The sequence below is a fragment of the Schistocerca piceifrons genome, chromosome 1 (assembly GCF_021461385.2).
Source record: "Schistocerca piceifrons isolate TAMUIC-IGC-003096 chromosome 1, iqSchPice1.1, whole genome shotgun sequence".
In the NCBI taxonomy this organism is placed as follows: Eukaryota; Metazoa; Arthropoda; class Insecta; order Orthoptera; family Acrididae; genus Schistocerca; species Schistocerca piceifrons.
Genome location: NC_060138.1, coordinates 1,126,710,363 through 1,126,731,239, shown reverse-complemented (window position 1 = coordinate 1,126,731,239; position 20,877 = coordinate 1,126,710,363). Strand labels below are relative to the sequence as shown.

The 20,877-nt window shown below is 41.7% G+C and overlaps 1 protein-coding gene across 4 annotated transcripts in view; it reads right to left on the bottom strand.

Moving 5' to 3' along the window:
• The window catches only part of LOC124779626 (serine/threonine-protein phosphatase 6 regulatory ankyrin repeat subunit C-like), a 279,597-nt gene that overhangs the window by 189,215 nt on the left and 69,505 nt on the right, over positions 1-20,877 (bottom strand). For all 4 annotated transcript variants that reach the window (XM_047253722.1, XM_047253726.1, XM_047253723.1 and 1 more), the window contains one exon: positions 10,793-11,089. In XM_047253722.1, the coding sequence (XP_047109678.1) occupies positions 10,793-11,089 (297 nt within the window). The remainder of the gene's footprint in view (positions 1-10,792; positions 11,090-20,877) is intronic.

The following is a 20,877-nucleotide window of genomic DNA, read 5'->3' as shown; positions in this document are numbered from 1 at the left end:
TTATGTTGCAGCTCTCCACACTATATAGTACATGATGAGCAGAAGGAAAGTCTTGAACGGGCTACGTTTAGCTCGCAGAGGAATATGTATATTCCACACAAATCTTCATGCTACACTGAAGAACCTGAATCTTTTGATTTATCTCTTCAGAACATCAAGATTGGCACTCCTGTCACTTGCCACCACACTACCAAGACATGCGAAATTATTCAGTCTCAGTCCTCTAACCCTCCTAAAATAGCTTACGTGGAGGGGGTGCTCAACTCATTTGCAGTGTCACTATCTTGTTTTCATTCACAGCTAACCAGAACGCTTTGAAAGTGGTTTCTGCAGATCCAGTTTCACACACACACACACACACACACACACACACACAGGGACAATTTGCATGCCTGGGATGCCAATGTGAAATGCACAATAAGCTATTTGATAAGGAAAATAATGCTTGCTATCAATGCCTTCCAGCATCTATGCATGCTCTCCTGCAGACAAAGTGTGGGAGAGATCACATTAAAGTGGAAGGAGATGTTAGCAGAGGAGGAGGAAGTGACAAATGCACAGGACACAGGATATTTATTCTTAACTGGCAACATGGAGTTCGCACAGTGAGGGAATTCCATCCACAATAAAGCCAGTGTCATCGTCAGCCATGTGAACTGTGGACAGCACAGAATGGTTGACACAAGGATAGTGAACAATAATTTGACCAGCCAACTGGATGTATGGACGCACCCTGGATTAGTTCTAGAAAACACATAGAGATCACCTTCAAGGAACACTTGTGGTCAAGCTGAGGAAGTAGACACATGTTGTCCAGATGGAAAAGGGGAGACATCCTGATGATAATCAAGAGATGACACTTGGCTCCTGAGCACCACCTTCCGCCACACCACAAATGCCAAGACACCAAGCTCCAGCCACCTCCAGACATGCAGCTACGGAGGTAAAGGGCTAATGTAATCGCCTGAAGTGCACAATCATATCCAGCAACTCTTACACTAGTGCATGCATATGGCAGTTAACCTTGTTGCATTGACATCTGATGCATGTTCGTATCCATTCTTAACAGTCTGTTCTGATGCCCGGGCATACAAATCGGTGTGAGAGTAGGTGAGTTGTCAGTCAGACTCCAGGATGGCACAGATTATGTAAACTGTTGAATCCATGTCTGCAAAATATGGTAGGCAGGAAAGGTTGAGGTTTACTGTTTGACATTTCACAGTGTAATTTAATGTCAGCCTCAGGAGCATCAACTAATTGGAAGTCCAATGCTGATGTCATATCTTAAGTAGATTGTATAGCTCTTGGTCTGATTGTTGCACTTCGGCTAGTTGAGCAAAGTCAATCAAACGTGAGAAACAGGAAAGGCTATTGGCTACCATGTTGTCGACGCCAGAAATGTGTCTAACACCTTGTGATGAAACAAGCTGAGATCTCTTTACTTCCTCTCTTGTTCTGCCATCTGCCTCCTTAAATTCATTTTATTTTCATTTTTGTCTAAATATCATTAACATGCATAAGTATAATCTGCATTTCCATAAAAGAGAAAGGTTGGCCCTCAGTGTTAAGGAATATAGTGCCAGTTTTAATTTTGTGCTTATTTTTGTGTATGTAATTAATTTCCTAATTTATTTTGACCATTCCTAGTTAATATCTTTTGCTATAGTGGGACATCAGTAATTGTTTTGTAGCTTAGATTCTATTGTTGACCTATAAACCAATATAAATTCTGTACTAATTATAAATATTCAAAGAAGAACTACTAGGATTCTTAAAGTATTTATTTGGCTCTATTTGAAAACATATTAGCAAAGCCAGCCCTTAATTAATTACAAAATAATTACCATGTTTGCAAAATTATTGTTTGCATAACTATATCTGTTCATTTAATTATTTAAATAAATAATTCAGGCAAACCTTTGTGGTAGAAGAAACTGTTAAAAAGAAGGAATTTTTCCATGTATTTATTTAATTGAATGAGTTATGTTTTAATTGTAATTTCTGTAGCTTAAACATGGAACAATGTATAGTTTCAGAGGCTATTATTGTGAGGATATATAAAGGACCGATATTTGGTCCTGAGACAGTCAGTCCATGGCTGATTTTCAGACGGGAATTATGTATAGTTAATTCATTAGTTGGTTGCGTGTTCCACTGATCAATTGCACGGTACAGTAGTCGTTATGATGTGGAACATGTCAAGTGCACAAGAAATGCACATATGAAACAAGATTTTTTTTAATATATATTACAATACAGAGTTAAAGATTAATAGTTCTATTATTTACCCCATTCCCTTAAATAGCACTAAATGCATATACTATATTTATAGACTTATTTATTCCTATTCAAGAATTCATCTGTGGTATAGGAGTTGTCAAGGAGTTATGATTTCAATTTATTTTTTAACCTATTACTGCTGTCTGTCAGACATTTTATTTCATCTGGTAATTTGTCAAAAAATTTTATAGCAGCATAATTTACTCCTTTCTGTGCCAAAGATAGGTTGAGTAAAGGATAGTGTAAGTCTTTCTTTTTTCTGGTATTATAATCATGAATGTCACTGTTGTTTTTAAACTGGTCCATGTTGTTGAGAACAAATTTCATTAGTAAGTAAATGTACTGCGAGGCTGTTGTTAGAATGCCCAATATTTTAAAAAGATGCCTACAAGATGTGTGACCATGAACCACACACATTATTCTAACCACTTTCTTTTGAGCAGTGAATATTTTTTTGTCTAAATGTTGAGTTACCCCAAAATATTATTCCATATGACATCAGAGAGTGAAAGTGTGCAAAGTATGTTAGCTTACTAATTTCTGTATCCTCAAAATTGGCAATTATTCTGATTGCAAAAGTTGCTGAAGCTAGTCACTTTACAAGATCCAAAATATGAATTTTTCAATTAAGATTCTCATCTATATGTACATCCAAAAACTTGGTATCCTCTACCCCATCTACTGACTTGTGTTGATGTGTTATATTTATTGAAGGAACCGTACTTTTTGCAGCAGAAATTTAGATGTATTGTGTTTTTTGAAAGTTTATAGCAAGCCCATTTGCAGAAAACCAATTAATGACTTTTCCAAAGACCTTATTTGTATCATTTCCAATTGGAGTTTCTTTTACTGGATTAATAGTGATGCTTGTATCATCAGCAAACAGTGTCAGTTCAGCTTCCTGTTTCAGATAGGAAGAGAGGTCATTCACACATATCAAGAGCAGAAGGGGACCCATGATTGAACCCTGTGGAACACCTAATGTTATTTCATCCCAGTTAGATGAAGTGGAAAACTTATTTAAATCATTTGACCCATATAAGGAAACTTTTTGCTTCCTGTTCTGTAGGTATGACTTAAATCACTCATATGCTATTCCATTTATACCACAGAATTTTAATTTTTGTAACATAATGTCATGGTTCACACAATCAAATGCTTTGGACAAGTCACAGAAAATTCCTATTGGTGACATTTCCCTATTTAAAGACTATTATGTGGACAGTGAAATTATATATTGCTGTCTCAGTGGAACACCATTTCTGAAATCTGAACTGTGATTTATTAAGTATCCAATTACTGTTGAGATGGCTAACCACTCTTGAGTACCGGTACATTACTTTCTCAAAGATTTTTGAAAATGCTGTAAGCAAGGATACTGGCTGATAATTATTGACATCTGTGGTGTACCCCTCTTTGTAGAGAGGCCTGACAGTGGCATATTTTAACATGTCTTTGTTAAATGAACAACAGTGCACCACCTCAACAGTGGAATAAGTGTAACAGAAATAGGCTGCTTGTTAAAACAATTAATGACAACATCTGTTCAATGTACCGTATTATTCCACAAGAAATGTGAACTGTGTGTTTAGGTTTTTACTGCACATAGATGTTCAACAGCAAACTATTGAGCAGTATGTTTATGTTTGCCTGCAACCTATTTATGGGGCTTATTAACATTTACCAGTAGTGAACTGGCCATATAATTGTGTAATATTGGAGGGTTGTGAACAGTGAAAGTAAGGAACTGTGAAACACAATTGTGCAACTGTCGGCTACATCATTTACAGTAGTCGGTGTTGAACTTCCACTCCCCATTTTCCAGCCAGTATAACAATGCAGGATGTCGACACCAAGGACAATGAACGAAGAAATAAAGCAGGTGAATATCACAAACTGTGATGAACAAGTTGATTGTGCTGCTGAGGCAAACAGCTGATACTCTTTTGGCAGAAAATGTACATAAGTGGCTTATGGTCAGTACAAATGGTAAACTCTCTGGCTTTCATTTGTGTCCAGAAGTATTTAATAGCCTCATAATAGTCGTGAGTTCTCTATCATAAGCACACAATTTCCACTGTGCCATTACACAGTTGTTGTAAAGCTGCACCACTCACCTCGCATCAACCATTAATGCCAAGAGTGTATTCGGCTTGGCTTGCACAAGTAATGCAGCGTCCGCATTGCACTGTTTGGCTGCCTCAAAACTTGAGTGCCATCTTAAGAATTCTTGAAATTGAGCCTCATGTGGCAGGAATTGGCAACAGAAATTAAGCACGCCGAGGAAGCAACGCAATTCCTTAATGGTTCTTGGTCGTGTGATTTGGTAGATGGTTTCAGCTTTCTCAGGCAAAGGTAGTGAACATGATAATGAGATCTTATGACACAGGAAGTTAATCTGTCTCTGATCAAAAACACATTTGGTGGTTTTCAAAACCACACTGTACTGTTTTGATGTTCAAACATCACAGTTAGAGATTGCAATGCTGAAAAAACTAGAATAACATCAAGACATACAAAGCAGAAGGGGAGAGCTTGTAATATGGAGTCTATAAACGTTTGCCAAGTTTGTGTGGCGTTCTGGAGGCGGAATATAATGAAATGACTCTTGAATAGAGCAAATACACCGGTGAGCCATTGGTAGTTTTTATGTAATGCACTGTTTGTGACGTACCTCTTTCAGCATTCCAGGAGGTTGTGTCAGCGCTGGGAATTTCCACAGTAAGTCCATGTGCTCACCTCTTGTGGTTTGTAGCCATTTGCACTGATGTGTTTTATCGAAAACCTGAGCTGGTTAAGCTGGTGTTGCGGTCAACAAGCTGCACATTTGCCACATCTGGCAACAGTTGGTAGTATGCTAGAAAATCTGCCTTTATTATGGTTCCAACACATCTGCAATTGTAAAGTCCCATGCTAGGTCACACCACAGCCTGATCTCCAGTTCGCCCAATAGTGTACTATATGCTGGTATGGTGGAATTATTCATTGCAGTCAGGCAGAAAGTGGTTGGTGGTTGCTTGCTGTGTAACTGCATGTGCAGAAATACATAAAAGGTGCAACCCAGTGTCCACCACATGTTTTTGTCCTGACTTGCAGTCACTTATGAACAGGTGCTGTGACATAGTTTGGGAATCAGTTAACATGCCTATGTCCAACTGCTGCTGGCAATTGGGTGGGCACAAGGTATAGTACATTTATACGTCTGGTCACCAAATCTTTTGTGGTACCAACAGACGGAGTGTTGGCCCGTCCCAGACATTGAAAAGGTAGTTGACAAGTGGTTTCTTGATCTCTTGTAGTAACAGTCTCTGTCTCTGCTGTAATCCCAATGAGTCTACAGTTTACCAGTCTGTTTCATCAACAAATCAACTTTGGCAGACAGAACATCACAATAAATGAGTATAAACACAGGTGTCACTGTAGTTATCAGCACAGGCATTATTGCATCAAATATCTTATCAGCCAATTCAGCCACTGTGCCACAGCCACATCTGTCTGAGATACTATAATATCCTTCACTTGAAGGAGCAGGCGGCTACTCCAAAATTTACACAGAAGACAGGTAAGGTATCTGTGTCAGCCTTCTTCTGTAAGCATCTCAAGTACTGCGACAGTCTCCCATTGCCAATGTCTTCTTGTGTCAAAACTTGCCTGATGCATTCCTCTTGTGATAAAGATGTCCTACGGATCACTGCCATCTTCAGTTCCAAATAAGAATCCATAGTAGACAGATAAGGGAACTGATATGACAATTAGCCTGTTACTAGGAACTGCTTATTATCAAAGTTCAGTGTAAGAGTAAGCACAATATTGTTGTGGAACACAGAGCCTCTGGTGGCTATTGCAAAAATATTTTGACAGCGCAACATAAATAAGCACTTGAGCACTTGTGGCACCATGTACGACTGCACCACCCCAGGAGCTGGCTACAGATACTTTGATTGAAATACCATCATAGGCATTTTTAAGTAACCTAGTGAATTTTATGATCTGTCTAACTCCTGGTTTGACAAAAGCTATATTGTTGATGGAGTATGCATAGCATGTCTAAGTAAATGCAATTGATATGATAGTGATGCTATGTATACATCTACACCTACATCCATACTCTGCAAACACCGTGAAGTGCATGGCAGAGGATACATCCCACTGTACAAGTTGTTAGGGTTTTTTCCCATTCTATTAACATATTGAACATGAGAAGAATGATTGTTTGAATGCCTCTGTGTGTGCAGTTATTATTCTAATCTTATCCTCACGATCCCTATGTGAGCTAAACATAGGCAATTGTAGTATATTCCTACAGTCATCATTTGAAGCCACTTCTTGAAACTTTGTTAATAGACTTTCTTGAGATAGTTTACTTCTATATTCAAGTGTCTTCCAATTCAGTTCCTTCAGTGTATCTGTGACACTCTCCCATGGGTCAAACAAACCTGTGACCATTTGTGCTGACCTTCTCTGCATTCATTCAATATTCCCTGTTGGTCCTGTTTGTTACAGATCCCACACACTCTTCAGAAATATTCTATAATTGGTCACAAAGTGATTTTGTAAGCAATCACTTTTGTAGACTGATTGCACTTCCTCATTAGTCTAACAATAAACTGAAGTCTGCCACCTGCATTACCCACAACTAAGTCTATGTGATCATTGCACTTCATATCCCCATAAATTCTTACATCAAGGTACTTGTATGAGTTGACTAATTTCAACTGTGACTCATTGATATTATAGTCATAGGAAAATATCTTCTGGTAAACCTTGCGGGATGTAAGGTCGTGGTCCATGAAACTCTTCAGCTCCTAACGTTTCGTCCAGTGCTTCGCTGGACATCTTCAGAGGGGTGTTTCTCCTCCAGTGAGTCTTGCCGGGGAGAAACACCCCTCTGAAGATGTCCAGCGAAGCACTGGACGAAACGTTAGGAGCTGAAGAGTTTCATGGACCACGACCTTACATCCCGCAAGGTTTACCAGAAGATATTTCATCCGGTCGTGAAAGCCTTCATACTATCATAGGAAAATACTTTTTTTTCATTTTGTGAAAAATTCTGTAAATTTAAAGCAAGTTGTCAATCTTTGCACCACTTTGAAATCTTATCAAGATCTGACTGAATATTTATGCAACTTCTTTCAGACAGCACTTGATTATATATAACTGCATTTTCAACAAATAGTCTGAGGTTACTATTAATAATACCATGCAGTCATCAATATACAACTTGAACAGCAAGGTTCCCAACACACTTCCCTGGGGTACACCCAAAGTTACTTCTGCATCTGGCAATGATGTTCCATCCAAGATAGCATGCTGTGTCCTCCCTATGAGTCACAAATTTCACTTGATACCCATTTGACCATACTTTTGACATTAAGGACAGGTGTGGTACTGAGTCCAATGCTTTTTGGAAATCAAGAAATACTGCGTCTACTTGACTGCCTTGATGTAAAGCTTTCAATGTATCATGTCAGAAAAGTGCAAGTTGGGATTCATTTGATTGATGTTTTGGAATCAACACTGGTTGTCATGGAGGAGACCACTCTGTTTGAGACCCCTCATTATGTTTCAGCTCAGAATATGTTCTAAGATACTTTGTCGAGGATACTGAACGGTAGTTTTGCGGATCACTTCTACTACTCTTCTTGTAGACAGATGTGACCTGTGCTCTTTTCCAAGAACTGGGCACAGCTTTTTGTTCAAGGGACTTATGATACACTGTAGTTAGAGGGGGGAGGGGGGAGAGAGAGAGGGAGAGAGGGAGAGAGGGAGAGAGAGAGAGAGAGAGAGAGAGAGAGAGAGAGAGAGAGAGAGAGAGAGATGAAATCTGCTAGGAATTTCATTGCGCCCTGGAACTTTATTCAATTTTAACGATTTTAGCTGTTTCTGAACACCACTGATACCAGTACTGAGTTCACCTATCTTTCCAGTGATACAAGTGTGTGTAACATCCCACCAGTTAGTGAATAGTTAAAATGGTTTAAATACCTGTGAATATCTTGCCTTTGGTGTCCCTCGATGACTGCATACATGAGCTAAAATATGCTTGTTCAATAAATACCATAATGGATTTCACTACAATTATGTAGGCCACAACTGAAGTAAAGTAAGTATGTAGATTTATTCACTTCAAAACCTGTATCATATGAGCTCATGATAATCCTTCGGTGTAATAAGACTCGTTGTTACTACTACAGCTAACCGATGGTAGCACATACTACACTGGCGATATTCAATAGTCCACCTTCAGTGATTTGATAGAAATGCGTGTGTGAGGTCCATTGCATTGTTCAACACTAATACTCAACAAAGTACGAATATAAAGTCACATATCATTCTGCCTTTTGTGATATTAAATCAAACTGTTTAACACTCTAAAATAATCCATCACTTCACTGTTCTAATATGCTGTTTTAGACAATATCCAACACACAAGTTGCTATATTGTAAATCCAAACCTGAATGATGCACCAAGAACTTATCTCAATTGTACACAGAGATCTGTCCTCTAGTGGGTCCACCACTCAACTCTCCTAACAATACTCGAGGCTGAGTATTTATACTCTTCCCAGAATGTACTATTGGTTATAATAATGCAAAACATAATTTATAATATGAAACAGTTTAACAATATTATCAAACACACTATAATATTCCCTACTTTGATAGAACAAGTTTAAGACTTTTCTAAACACATAAAAATCACATTAATATTGAAATGGCAGAAATAAGCATTCTAACAATGCTAAATGGTCAGTTACCTATATTTTGTTAATTAGGCTCGAAATTTAATTCCTACCATTCACAGATGATGAGAACGAAATATATTATTCTTCTATCTAAACATTTTCCATATATTAATTTCGTGAATCTGATTTTGATTGTTTATGGTACAAAGGGTATTGTAACTGCTATTGTTTGGTATTGTTATTATTCTTCTAAAAGCCTTTTTCCTATAATCGAAAAGTAATTGAATTTAACCACAGCTGGAGATATAAGAGCATTGATCTAGTATTACATAATGCAGGGGTGGTAACTATAAGACTGTGTGGCGTAGAGCGCCATAAATATCGATATTTGTTCTGTGCGTAAGTGTGCTATCTTTGAGGAGAGGGCTTTGGGGCAGGATGTTGGACGCTAACAGCAGTTAGCCTCCGGACTTGTATCTGTGTAGAAGCTAAGTGCGAATAACTCTGTATCTGAGAGAATTCTAGTTGTTTACCTGCAACTATTCTATATTCCCACAACTGGAATGTTACAGGTTCAATCGGGACAATATTCCTAGGTTTTCCTTTGTAGAGGAACATTTGAAAACAGAGTTAACCATTCCCTTTTTTTTCTTTGCTATCCTCATTTTCAGTTCCGATTTCATTTGTTAGGAACTTGACATGCTTTGGTGCTATTAAAACCCTTCACATAGCACCAGAATATCTTTGAGTTTTGCGAAAGATCACTTGACAATATTCCGCTACGTTAGTCACTGAAGACTTCACACATTGCCATTTTGACAGCCAAATGTGTTTCATTCAGCATTGCTCTATCTACAGTCCTATGCTTTGTTTTACACCTATTAAGTGGTAGCCTCTATTTCTTTAGATGTTTCTTCACAATGGCTGTATACCACAGAGGGTCCCTCCCATTATGAAGTATACTACTGAATGCATATTTACCCAGTGCATGGTCAACTATTCTATTAAACTTATGTTTACAGCTACTGTTCTGAAGAATCCACTGAATTTAGTATCCAATTTTTTTCGGCTTAACACAATCTGCCTAGCATCTCTTGTCACCATGCAATTTAACAGCATTTGCTTTATCAGGTTTATCTGCTTCATGCTTTAAATGCACTAAATTATTTTTGTTTTGTTCTTGGAATATTCAATTGTTTCTAGCTTGTTTGATGACATGATGCAGAACAGAATGTGTTAAACAGAATACAATACATCCAGGAATTCAATCACACCATGGGATCAACAATAATCTCACCTGTGATAACCAGACCTTTGGGGTTAGAATAGCTCGATTTTTTCAGCTTTTCTGTAATTCACACTTGTTTATATTGGGCTGAATTTACTAAGAGTGCTACAGCTGGAAAGCTCAAACCTTAAAATTTATAAATAAAATGGATTAAACAGGATTCCTACAACAACAAGTAATTATATTACCACTTTGAAATGTGACTATAACTCCAATACCACTGTTTCCCTAATATCAGCACTGTTTATCAAAGAATGCAGCAACAATGAAATATTACAAAATCTGATAATACTTTGAGCTCTATCTGAGCTCCATATTTTACGTTTCTTCTCTCTGATAATTTAGCACCCAGTGGCTAAGAAAATTGCTTTAAGATGAAGAACTGTTGTCAACATTTCCTTGTTTCTTTCAGTCTTATTACTTCATAATATCTTTTAGAGTAGATATTTTAGTAATATCTGCTATATTTTAAAATGATACTCAAATAATTATAATAAATTATTTAAACACAGCAAGGAAGACACTCTTAATTACTTACGTCATTTGGATAGCTTGAAGATAACATTAGTGGTGTCTGCCCATATCTGTCTTTGCAGTCAATAGGTACCCAATCTCCTTCCAACAGGTACTTCAGTATTTCCCATGACTTAGATGCAGCAGCATGGTGAAGAACAGTTCTGCCATAAATGTCCAGTGAACCCATTGGAATACCTGAATCCTGATAAAATTTGAATGTCTCCAAGTACCAGGAACGAGCTGCTACATGAAGTGCTGTCTCCCCCAGGACATTTCTGGCATGTACATTAGCACCAGCTGATACCAGGTACTCTATAACCTAAGAGGAAGGAGTATCTTTCAACTTAATACTGAAATTATAAATTTATTTAGCTCTTAAACTAAAATATGCTGTAGCAATAACATACATATAATATTCATATTACTAGAATGATAGTTAACTACATTTCCCATAATATCAAATTCAAATGAATTATGTGCATCTGTTCCTTTCAAGCAAATTTGTGTTGAAAACCAAAAATCACATAAGAAAATACACATACTACTGTGGCAACCTTTCACCGCACAGCTGTCTTAGCAGCTGCATATGTCCCTAGTTCACAATGGCCGTCTGCCAATGCAGTGAGTTTCTATCTTTTGTGTGTTACTCCCATCCCAAGCTATTGATCCTGCCATCTGACAAATTCCTGCATACTACACTCGCTGGCTACTGGTAGACAACAACAGCTCGGTCTGTAGTGAGACTTCCACTGACCTAGCCTCGACCAGTCTCCATACTCGCGGTGTCAACATTAGTTCCTTCTCTGCACCCACACTGCTATAGACACACCACATGGTGACATGTACTGTGAAATTTTGAAAGACACATGTACCACATCGTCTCTACTCCTGCTATGCAGCTGGATGTGCAAATGGTGCTTCATGCTGCATCTTCTGCCAAAGACTATTAATTCCACACCTCGCACTAGAATATTGTTGTGTAGGTGAAACTCAGGGACAAGACTGTTACCTCGATCAGCTTTCTCATTTTCTACTGTGCCACACCTCTTTTGGCACCAACCACGACGGCATGAGACTTTGTTCAGAACTTATGAATTTCAAGACTATTATGTGTTTTTCTTTGTAGTTGCCTAGTTGTTAATTAGATGTGTTCCTTCACCACATGTGAACATTGTTCTTTGTACTGTACCTACCATTCCTTGCTCTACTATTTCATAATCAACTTACAAATTAGGTAAGGAAACATTCCTACACTGGTGACCTGGCAACAGACTCCATAGACTTAATTTGCTATTTTGACCTGGTGTTGGCTGCCTAGTTCTGTTAGCACTCATTGTGACTTTCGCGCACATGCACACCCCACCAGCAACTTCCATTTTCTTGCTACAGACACAAGAGTTTCGCAACATGAGCCACTTGTCTCGTATGTTTTGCCATCCATTGTGCAACCTGGCAGCAATGGCTTCCCTCTCCACCCCAACAGACACTTCACCACATGCGGCTGCCATTCTGGTGCCACATGGCATCATCACCAAGCTCACTGTGCACCTTGCAGAACTGGAAGGCAGCAACGCCAACCTGCACGTGGCAATGCGACCACTGGCAACCCAGCCACCGACACCAGACTCCACAATGACACCTGGATCAATCCCTGCTTCTGCTACCTCCACCAATGCCCTCCCTGCTTTGACATGCTGACACCTGTTGCCCTATAGAGCCGCCACCATTTTGTCAGGCTGTGCCACAGCTCACCTACCACTTTTCACTCTATGGGACATGCACCTGTGGTTTTCCTGGCAGACACCATCTCCCCAGCAGTGGCATCACTCAGGACGCCACCAAGTTTGCTACGTGATCAGCCAGCTTGAGTCAGCCTATGTGATGGAGGCCCACAGTCATTTCATTACCTCCAAACACCATCCGCAATGAGACACTCCAGCACCATCTCACGACAGAACTCACATCGTCTGAAATGCAGTGCATCTGGCCCCCATTCCCCTTGAGCATTGTGGGGACTGGAAACCCTCAAGTCCTGCACCTTCTCTGAAACCTGATGGAGCCATAAATGGTCTCTGACAGCTTCCTACACAACATCTGGCTAGCTCACCTCCCGGCCCCGATACAGACAGCTGTGGCGTCACACGCTGACCTCTCCTTCAGCAACGCTGCCAGCCTCACCATGTTCACAAGATGCTGGCCTCACTGCCCACAACTGTCATCGCCACGTGATAGAGCCACCACCATCTGGCATAGCCAGCTGGCCCTCACTCCACCAGCCAACCCATTTTGAGCCACCCTTGCCACTCGACGTACCATTAATAATGTACCAGCTGCTCCAGTCCCACCAGCCCACAACCAACGGCCAGTAACTGGGGGTATATGACATCCTCACCCATCTCAGCACCTACATGACAATGGTGCAAGCTACTGTGGCCTGCATTGACTCCAATCGCCACTATCCATGCAGCTCCAGCCACTAGCGGAACAACAACTACTGCTGCCACAGCTCTAGCCAACCTACAAACACTTTTCGCAACACAGCCAGCCTCTGCTGGTACAATGAGCATTTCGGCCCGGATGCTGTGAACTGCAGGGAGCCTGCTCCTGGCACCCAAATGGCAATGTTCGCTGCAATTATGCACACCCAGCTGTTGCTCATTTTCCCAGCATCTGTTCATCCATGACGTTTGCTCTGCTATGCCATTCCTGATCAACAGCTTCTCCAAGTTGTCAATTTCCTGCATCAGCTCTTACAAGACCCTGGCACCATCTCAGCTATCGTCCTGAAGGCAGCAAACAACACCACCATCACCATCTATGGCATAGATCACCATGACCTTGATCTCGGCCTCCAACGGGACCTCCCCTGGACCTTCACAATCACTGACGTCACTGACCCCGTTATCGCTGCAGACTTCATTGGACACTACTGCCTGCCTGCTGACGTTGCATGCTGACACCTCATTGACAGTGACAGGGAGCTCAACAAAGTGCACCACTCATTTCGCTGTTCTTTTAGACATGAAGCAGGCCGCGTGGAGTAGCCACGTGGTTTGAGATGCCATGTCACGAATTGTGCAGCCTCTCCTGCTGGAGGTTCGAGGCCTCCCTCCCTCGTGCATGGGTATGTGTGTTGTTCTTAGCATAAGTTAATTTAAGTCTAGGGACCGATGACCTCAGCTGTTTGGCCACTTAGAAATTCTCTCTCACACACACACACACACACACACACACACACACACACACACACACACACACACACACATTAAGCAGGTGGCATATTCCAGCCCCTATGCACAATTTCCTGCTCTCACATGCCCATCCAGCGCCCCTCAAAAGGTCCACCAATCAACTGTCCACTACACTGACACCAATCCTGGACCACCCGTCTTCTGCCGGCCGTGGCACCTACCACTGCACAGACTCAGCATCGCCAAGATCGAGTTTGACAGGCCGCTCACTGCCGGTGTGCTGCACCCTTTGAAGAGCCTGTGGGCATCTGCTCTTCACTTTGTCAAGAAGAAGGAAGACTCCTGTACCCAAGGAGTGATTACCAGAAGCCAAAAATCCCCACCATACCTGACTGATACCCAGTGCTGTTCTTAAGCAGCTAAAATAATGCGCTAGCCCAAGCTACAAGTTTCAGCACAAATGACTGCACGAGGGTCACATCCAGACATACAAGTACATCCAGAAGGTCACCATCATCATGCCACTTGCACTCTACAAGGATGCGTGTATGACCTTTGGCCTCCATAATGGCACCCAAATGTGACAGTGTCTCTTTGGCAGCACATGGCATGGCTTGCCCTGCTGTTTTGCCTACTTTGATGACATACTTGTGTTTTCTGTGATGCTCAAGGGACACCATGAGCACCTCTGCAGTATTTTCAAATGCCTCCAGGATGCTGGCATCATAGTCAACACAGTAAAGTGCATTCTTGGTGCCAGCAAGGTGGTATTCCTCGACCTTGTCATCTCCCCCGTCAGCTAACGTCCCCTGTCATCAAAGTACAAGCCATCCTCAATTTCCCGAGCCCAGAGACATATAAAGACCTTTGTCACTTCCACGGCATGTTAAACTTCTCCTGCCACCCTCTGACAAATGCCACTGTTACGCAGAAGCTACACACCACCACAATCCAAGGTGGCCAAATGAAGGGGAACAAGCCAGTGGCATGAATGAATAAAATAGAAGACAGCTCCTCTGCTGCTATGCATGACTTTGAGGATGCTACTCTGCTCACCATTTCCACCCCACTTGCCATCGTGGTCGACACCAGCTGGACGGCCAATGGACTGTCCCGCAGCAATATGTCGGTGACATCTGGCAGCCACTTACTTTCTTCTCCAGCAAGCTCTCTGCCACTCAATGATGCTGGATCACATGCAACACAGTATACTTGCAATCTATGAGGCAGATACTTTTAGGCATGTCACTTCATAGTCTTCACCGAACAACCCCATAATGTAGGCCCTTGCAAAGAACTTCAACCAGTGTTGCCATCAATCCTGGCAGCTGTCATTCAATCCCGAATTTATTACCAACATACATCACATTGCCAGAATTGACAATGTCATCACTAACTGCCTCACCCACACCTGCACTTTCATCTTGAGGCATTAGCACTGTCCAGGAGCACGACTCGGAATTTGCCCCCTCGTGTCTGGATGACGTCATTGCACTCTGCCTTCAATGTATGCCAGCTCCTGGCTCAGACAACAGTATCTGAGTGCAACGTATCCACCAGCTCACTGTGCCTGTTTCTGCCCAGCGCCTTCCACAAGGCCTCATTCGACCATTTACATAACCTGGTGCATCCCAACGTGCACACATCTGCCACTCTGGTGATGGAACATTTCATGTGGCCAGGTATTCAGAGGGAATGCAGGAACTGGGAAGGCACCTGCCTCGCCTGTCAGCACATCAAGGTTAGCTGTCACATAAACGACCCCATCGCTGCCTACCTAGATTTCACACATTGCTATGCCCACATTTCCATGGACTTCACCAGCCCTCTATCTTCCTCTGATGGCTGCCACTGCCTCCTCACCATGGTGGACAGGTTCCCCCACTGGCCTGAGACAACACCAATCCCTGACATAACTGTCGCCATGGTAGCCACCACCTTCGTCTCCACATGGATCGCCTGTTTCAGCTGTCACTGTGGACCGCAGATACCAGTTTACATATGCCCTTTATCACATGCCAACAGGCCTCTATGGCATTGGTTTCCACCAAACATGGAGCTGCCATCTGTCTACCAATGGCATGGTGGAACGGTTCCATCGTACCTTGACGGCCTCTCTCACCTGCCATAGCAAGAGATGAACCGCTGCCCTGCCCCTGGTACTCCTCAGCCTCTGCCACTGAACTTGTTTACAGCCAGCCACTCGCTGTCCCAGCTGACTTCCTGGAGCCCGCCCACCTACCTGCAGATGACATCATCACTGAGTTCATCACCATCCTGCAGTACTGCATGGCTCACCTGCAACCCTTCCTCCCACCCCTCCCCCCCACCCCCAACCATGGGGAATGCAGGGGATTCATTCATGGTGACCTCACACCATGCACACACTTTATGTTACGCATCGACATTCACCAGCCCCCACTTTACCCACACAACTTCCAGCCCCCACAGGGTTCTGAAGCAGGACTCCAAAATATTTACATTTCAACTCCACAACACCCCTACCAGCATTCCCGTCGAAAGACTCAGGCTTGGTATATGCTGCCAGATCCAATACCATTCAGCCCTACCACCATCCTCATTAAAACTACACTGCTGCCGCCGCCTATGCTGCTAAGCACTCCAACCGCCGAAGTCTTTTGGCATAGGCCTGTCACACTACAATTGAAGAAATCATGGGAAACCTACCGTGCTATGATGGTGCCACCCTATCTCACCGGCCATTGACAACAAAGGCACCAGTCTCCCTGATGCAGAGGATGCCCACACCCCTTCCCCCATACCACCAATCACTGATACAGCGAATTCCCCTCTGCCGCTGTCAACAGCCAGCTATGCCACCAACACTGCATCACAGTGTCAACCACTTTCACAACAGTGTTATTTTTTGCGCTCCCAGCAGCGCACACCACAGCTGCCACCGCCCACCCTCACACTGGAGGCACTGGCAATTCAGACTCACAGTGCCCAGCACATGCACTTTCAGCTGTAAAACAGCCCACCGGGCTGACAACCTCTCCATGCTGCCACCCAGCAGTGATGCTCCACCCACTTCACACTTCACACTTCACACTTGGCACCCTCAAGTCCAGCAACTGCCCTCATCACATGACTGGCAACTGCAGTCTTGATCCCATTGCCCACATCCTCACCACAGGTATAAGATGCTGCTTCCCACTGGTACAGGCCTTCACCATCGCCACCTTACTCACAACCCATGCTCCTCTCATGCAGAGGGTGATGGCGGGACTTTGTGGAAGCCTTTTGTTGCACATCTGTTTTAGCAGTTCCTAGCTTACAACGCAGCAAGTTTCTCTGTTCACTTGTTTCTTCGGCCCCAAGCTATAGATCCTGCCATGTGACCAGGTACTTATGCACCTACATCTATATCTACATGGATACTCTGCAATTCACATTTAAGTGCCTGGCAGAGGGTTCATCAAACCACCTTCACATTTCTCTATTATTCCAATCTCGTATAGCGCGCGGACAGAATGAACGCCTATATCTTTCCGTATGAGTTCTGATTTCCCTTATTTTATCGTGGTGATCGTTTCTCCCTAAGTAGGTCGGTGTCAACAAAATGTTTTCGCATTCAGAGGAGAAAGTTGGTGATTGGAATTTCATGATAAGATTCCGTCACAATGAAAAACACCTTTCTTTTAATGATTTCCAGCCCAAATCCTGTATCATTTCTGTGACACTCTCTCGCATATTTCAGGATAATACAAAACATGCTGCCTTTCTTTGAACTTTCTCGATGTACTCCATCAGTCCTATCTGGTAAGGATCCCACACTGCACAGCAGTATTCTAAAAGGGGATGGACAAGCGGAGTGTAGGCAGTCTCCTTAGTAGGTCTGTTACATTTTCTAAGTGTCCTGCCAATAAAACACAATATTTGGTTAGCCTTTCCCACAATATTTTCTATGTGTTCCTTCCAATTTAAGTTGTTCATAATTGTAATACTTAGGCATTTAGTTGAATTTACAGCTTTTAGATTAGACTGATTTATCATGCAGCCGAAGTTTAACGAGTTCCTTTTAGCACTCATGTGGATGACCTCACACTTTTCGTTATTCAGGGTCAACTGCCACTTTTTGCACCATTCAGATATTTTTTTCTAAATCATTTTGCAGTTTGTTTAGATCTTCTGAAGAGTTTATTAGTGGATAAATGACAGCGTCATCTGCAAACAACCAAAGACGGCGGCTCAGATTGTCTCCCAAATCATTTATATAGATAAGGAACAGCGAAGGGCCTATAACACTACCTTGGGGAACGCCAGAAATCACTTCTGTTTTACTCGATGACTTTCCATCAATTACTATGAACTGTGACCTCTCTGACAGGAAATCACAAATCCAGTCACATAACTGAGATGATATTCCATTAGCACACAATTTCACTACAAGCCGCTTGCGTGGTACAGTGTCAAAAGCCTTCCAGAAATACGGAATCAATCTGAGGTCCTTTGTCCATAGCACTCAACACTTCATGTGGATAAAGAGCTAGTTGTGTTTCACAGGAACGATGTTTTCTAAACCCATGTTGACTGTGTATCAATAGACCATTATCTTCAAGGTAATTCATTATGTTCAAACACAATATATGTTCTAAAATCCTGCTACATATCGACATTAACGATATGGGCCTGTAATTAAGTGCATTACTCATACTACCTTTCTTGACTATTGGTGTGACCTGTGCAACTTTCCAGTCTTTGGGTACGGATCTTTTGTTGAGCGAACGGTCGTATATGATTGTTAAGTATGGAGCTAATGCATCAGCATACTCCGAAATGAACCTAATTGGTATACAGTCTGGACCAGAAGACTTGCTTTTATTAAGTGATTTAAGTTGCTTCAGTACTCAGAGGATATTTACTTCTACGTTACTCATGCTGGTAGCTGTTCTTGATTCAAGTTGTGGAATATTTACTTTGTCTTCTTTTGTGAAGGTATTTTGGAAGACTGTGTTTAGTAACTCTGCTTTGGCAGCACTGTCTTCGATAGTATCTCCATTGTTATCGCATAGAGAAGGCATCAATTGTTTCTTGCCGCGAACATACTTCACATATGACCAGAATCTCTTTGGATTTTCTGCCAGGTTTCAAGACAACATTTTGTTGTGGAAACTGTTATAGGCATCTCGCATTGAAGTCCGCACTAAATTTTGAGCTTCTGTAAAAGATCGCCAATCTTGGGGATTCTGTGTCTGTTTGAATTTGGCATGTTTGTTTTGTTGTTTCTGCACTACATTTGCTGGCTACCAGTACAGATCAACAGCGTGGTTCATAGCGAGATTCCCATTGACCTAGCCTTGACCAGTTTCCATATTCTCCTCACGGTGTCAACATCCTGCTCTGCACCGACACTGCTATGGTCAAGCCATGTGGCGACGCATACTGTGGAATTTTGAGAGACACCCGCATCACATTGTCTCTACTCCTGCCATGCAGCTGGGCATGTAAATGGTGTTTCATGCCACATCTTCTGCTACATTAATTCCGTGCCTCACATCAGAATATTGTTGTGTTGCTCAAACTTGGGGACGAGACTGCCACCTTGCTCGGTGTCCACCTTTTCTACTGCACCACACATCTTTCCAGATGTCACCAAATGACTTTGTCCAGAACTTATGAATTTTGAGACTATTTCATGTGTTCTTTGTAGTTGAATAGTCGGTAATTAGATGTGTTCCTTCACCATGTGTGAACATTTTCTTTGTGCAGCACCTATCATGCCTTGCTCTCCTATTTTGTAATCAAATTACAAGTAAGGTAAGGAAACATTCCCACACTACAATATCCACATCTACATCTATATACGTACTCCATATAATACAATTGGTATATAAAAAACTTACTGACCAAACAGCAGCAGCTGGAGAGAAAACATACAAAAGTTAAGGAAATGTGCAAGCTTTTGGAACCAGTGGTTCCTTCTTTTGGCAGAAGGGTTCTAGGGATAGGAAGATGGATGAAGGAAAAGGACTGGTGTAGGAAAAGGGGTAACTACGGAAAAGCAATGGTGGCTTGTGCAAAATTTTATCACTGTGCTGCAATATTCCAAAAATTGACAGATTTTTTTTTTTTCACTATGTCGTCATGATAGGTGTGACTTAATATCATTGCACTTTCCTTCTCATAGTATTGTTTCATTGCAATGTTAGCTTTACCTAGTGCTCTAAGATCAAGTATGTTGTTTACATGTCTATGAGTTTCACTATGCTTTTTAATAATGCATTAATATGTCTTAAATATTTCACTTCCCCTGCACCCCATGTCATTGTTCCCGAGTAACAAGTGTGGGAAGCAAAAAAGCCCATTGTGATTCAAAAGCCTGCGAAAGGCAAAGGTTCTGAATTTAAGTCTCAGTCCAGCACAGTGTTTCAATCAGCCAGGATATTTCATATCAGTGCATGATCTACTTCAGACTGAAAAATTCATTCTATAACATTCCATATCCAGTACCTTGGAAAACTAATTATATTAAGTCCAAATTTTCATAGGGTACAAGCAAGGAAATAGGCACAATTTCAATAAGAAATTTTGCAGTTTCATTAATTTTAAAATAGGATTCTACAATTAACATTCATGACACTATATTAGAGTTAACTGTCATATTTTAATTTCTCTCTTTGTTATTCAATGTGGACCTATTTTATCAGTCTGCATAGGGACTGAGATTTTAAACAATATCTCATGCTTCTATTAATAAACCAGATACATCTAGTGATAATACATCATGTAAGAAATGGCTGTTAAGAAAATTCCCATGACTGCAATCAAAAGGCAGAATAGTTTGTGCTTACCAAGCAGCAGAAAAGACAGGCACACACAGATAAGCATGAAAAAATTCTAGGTTTCTGTCGAAGAAGTTTCATAAGCTAACCCATGTTTTTGTTGCTAATTT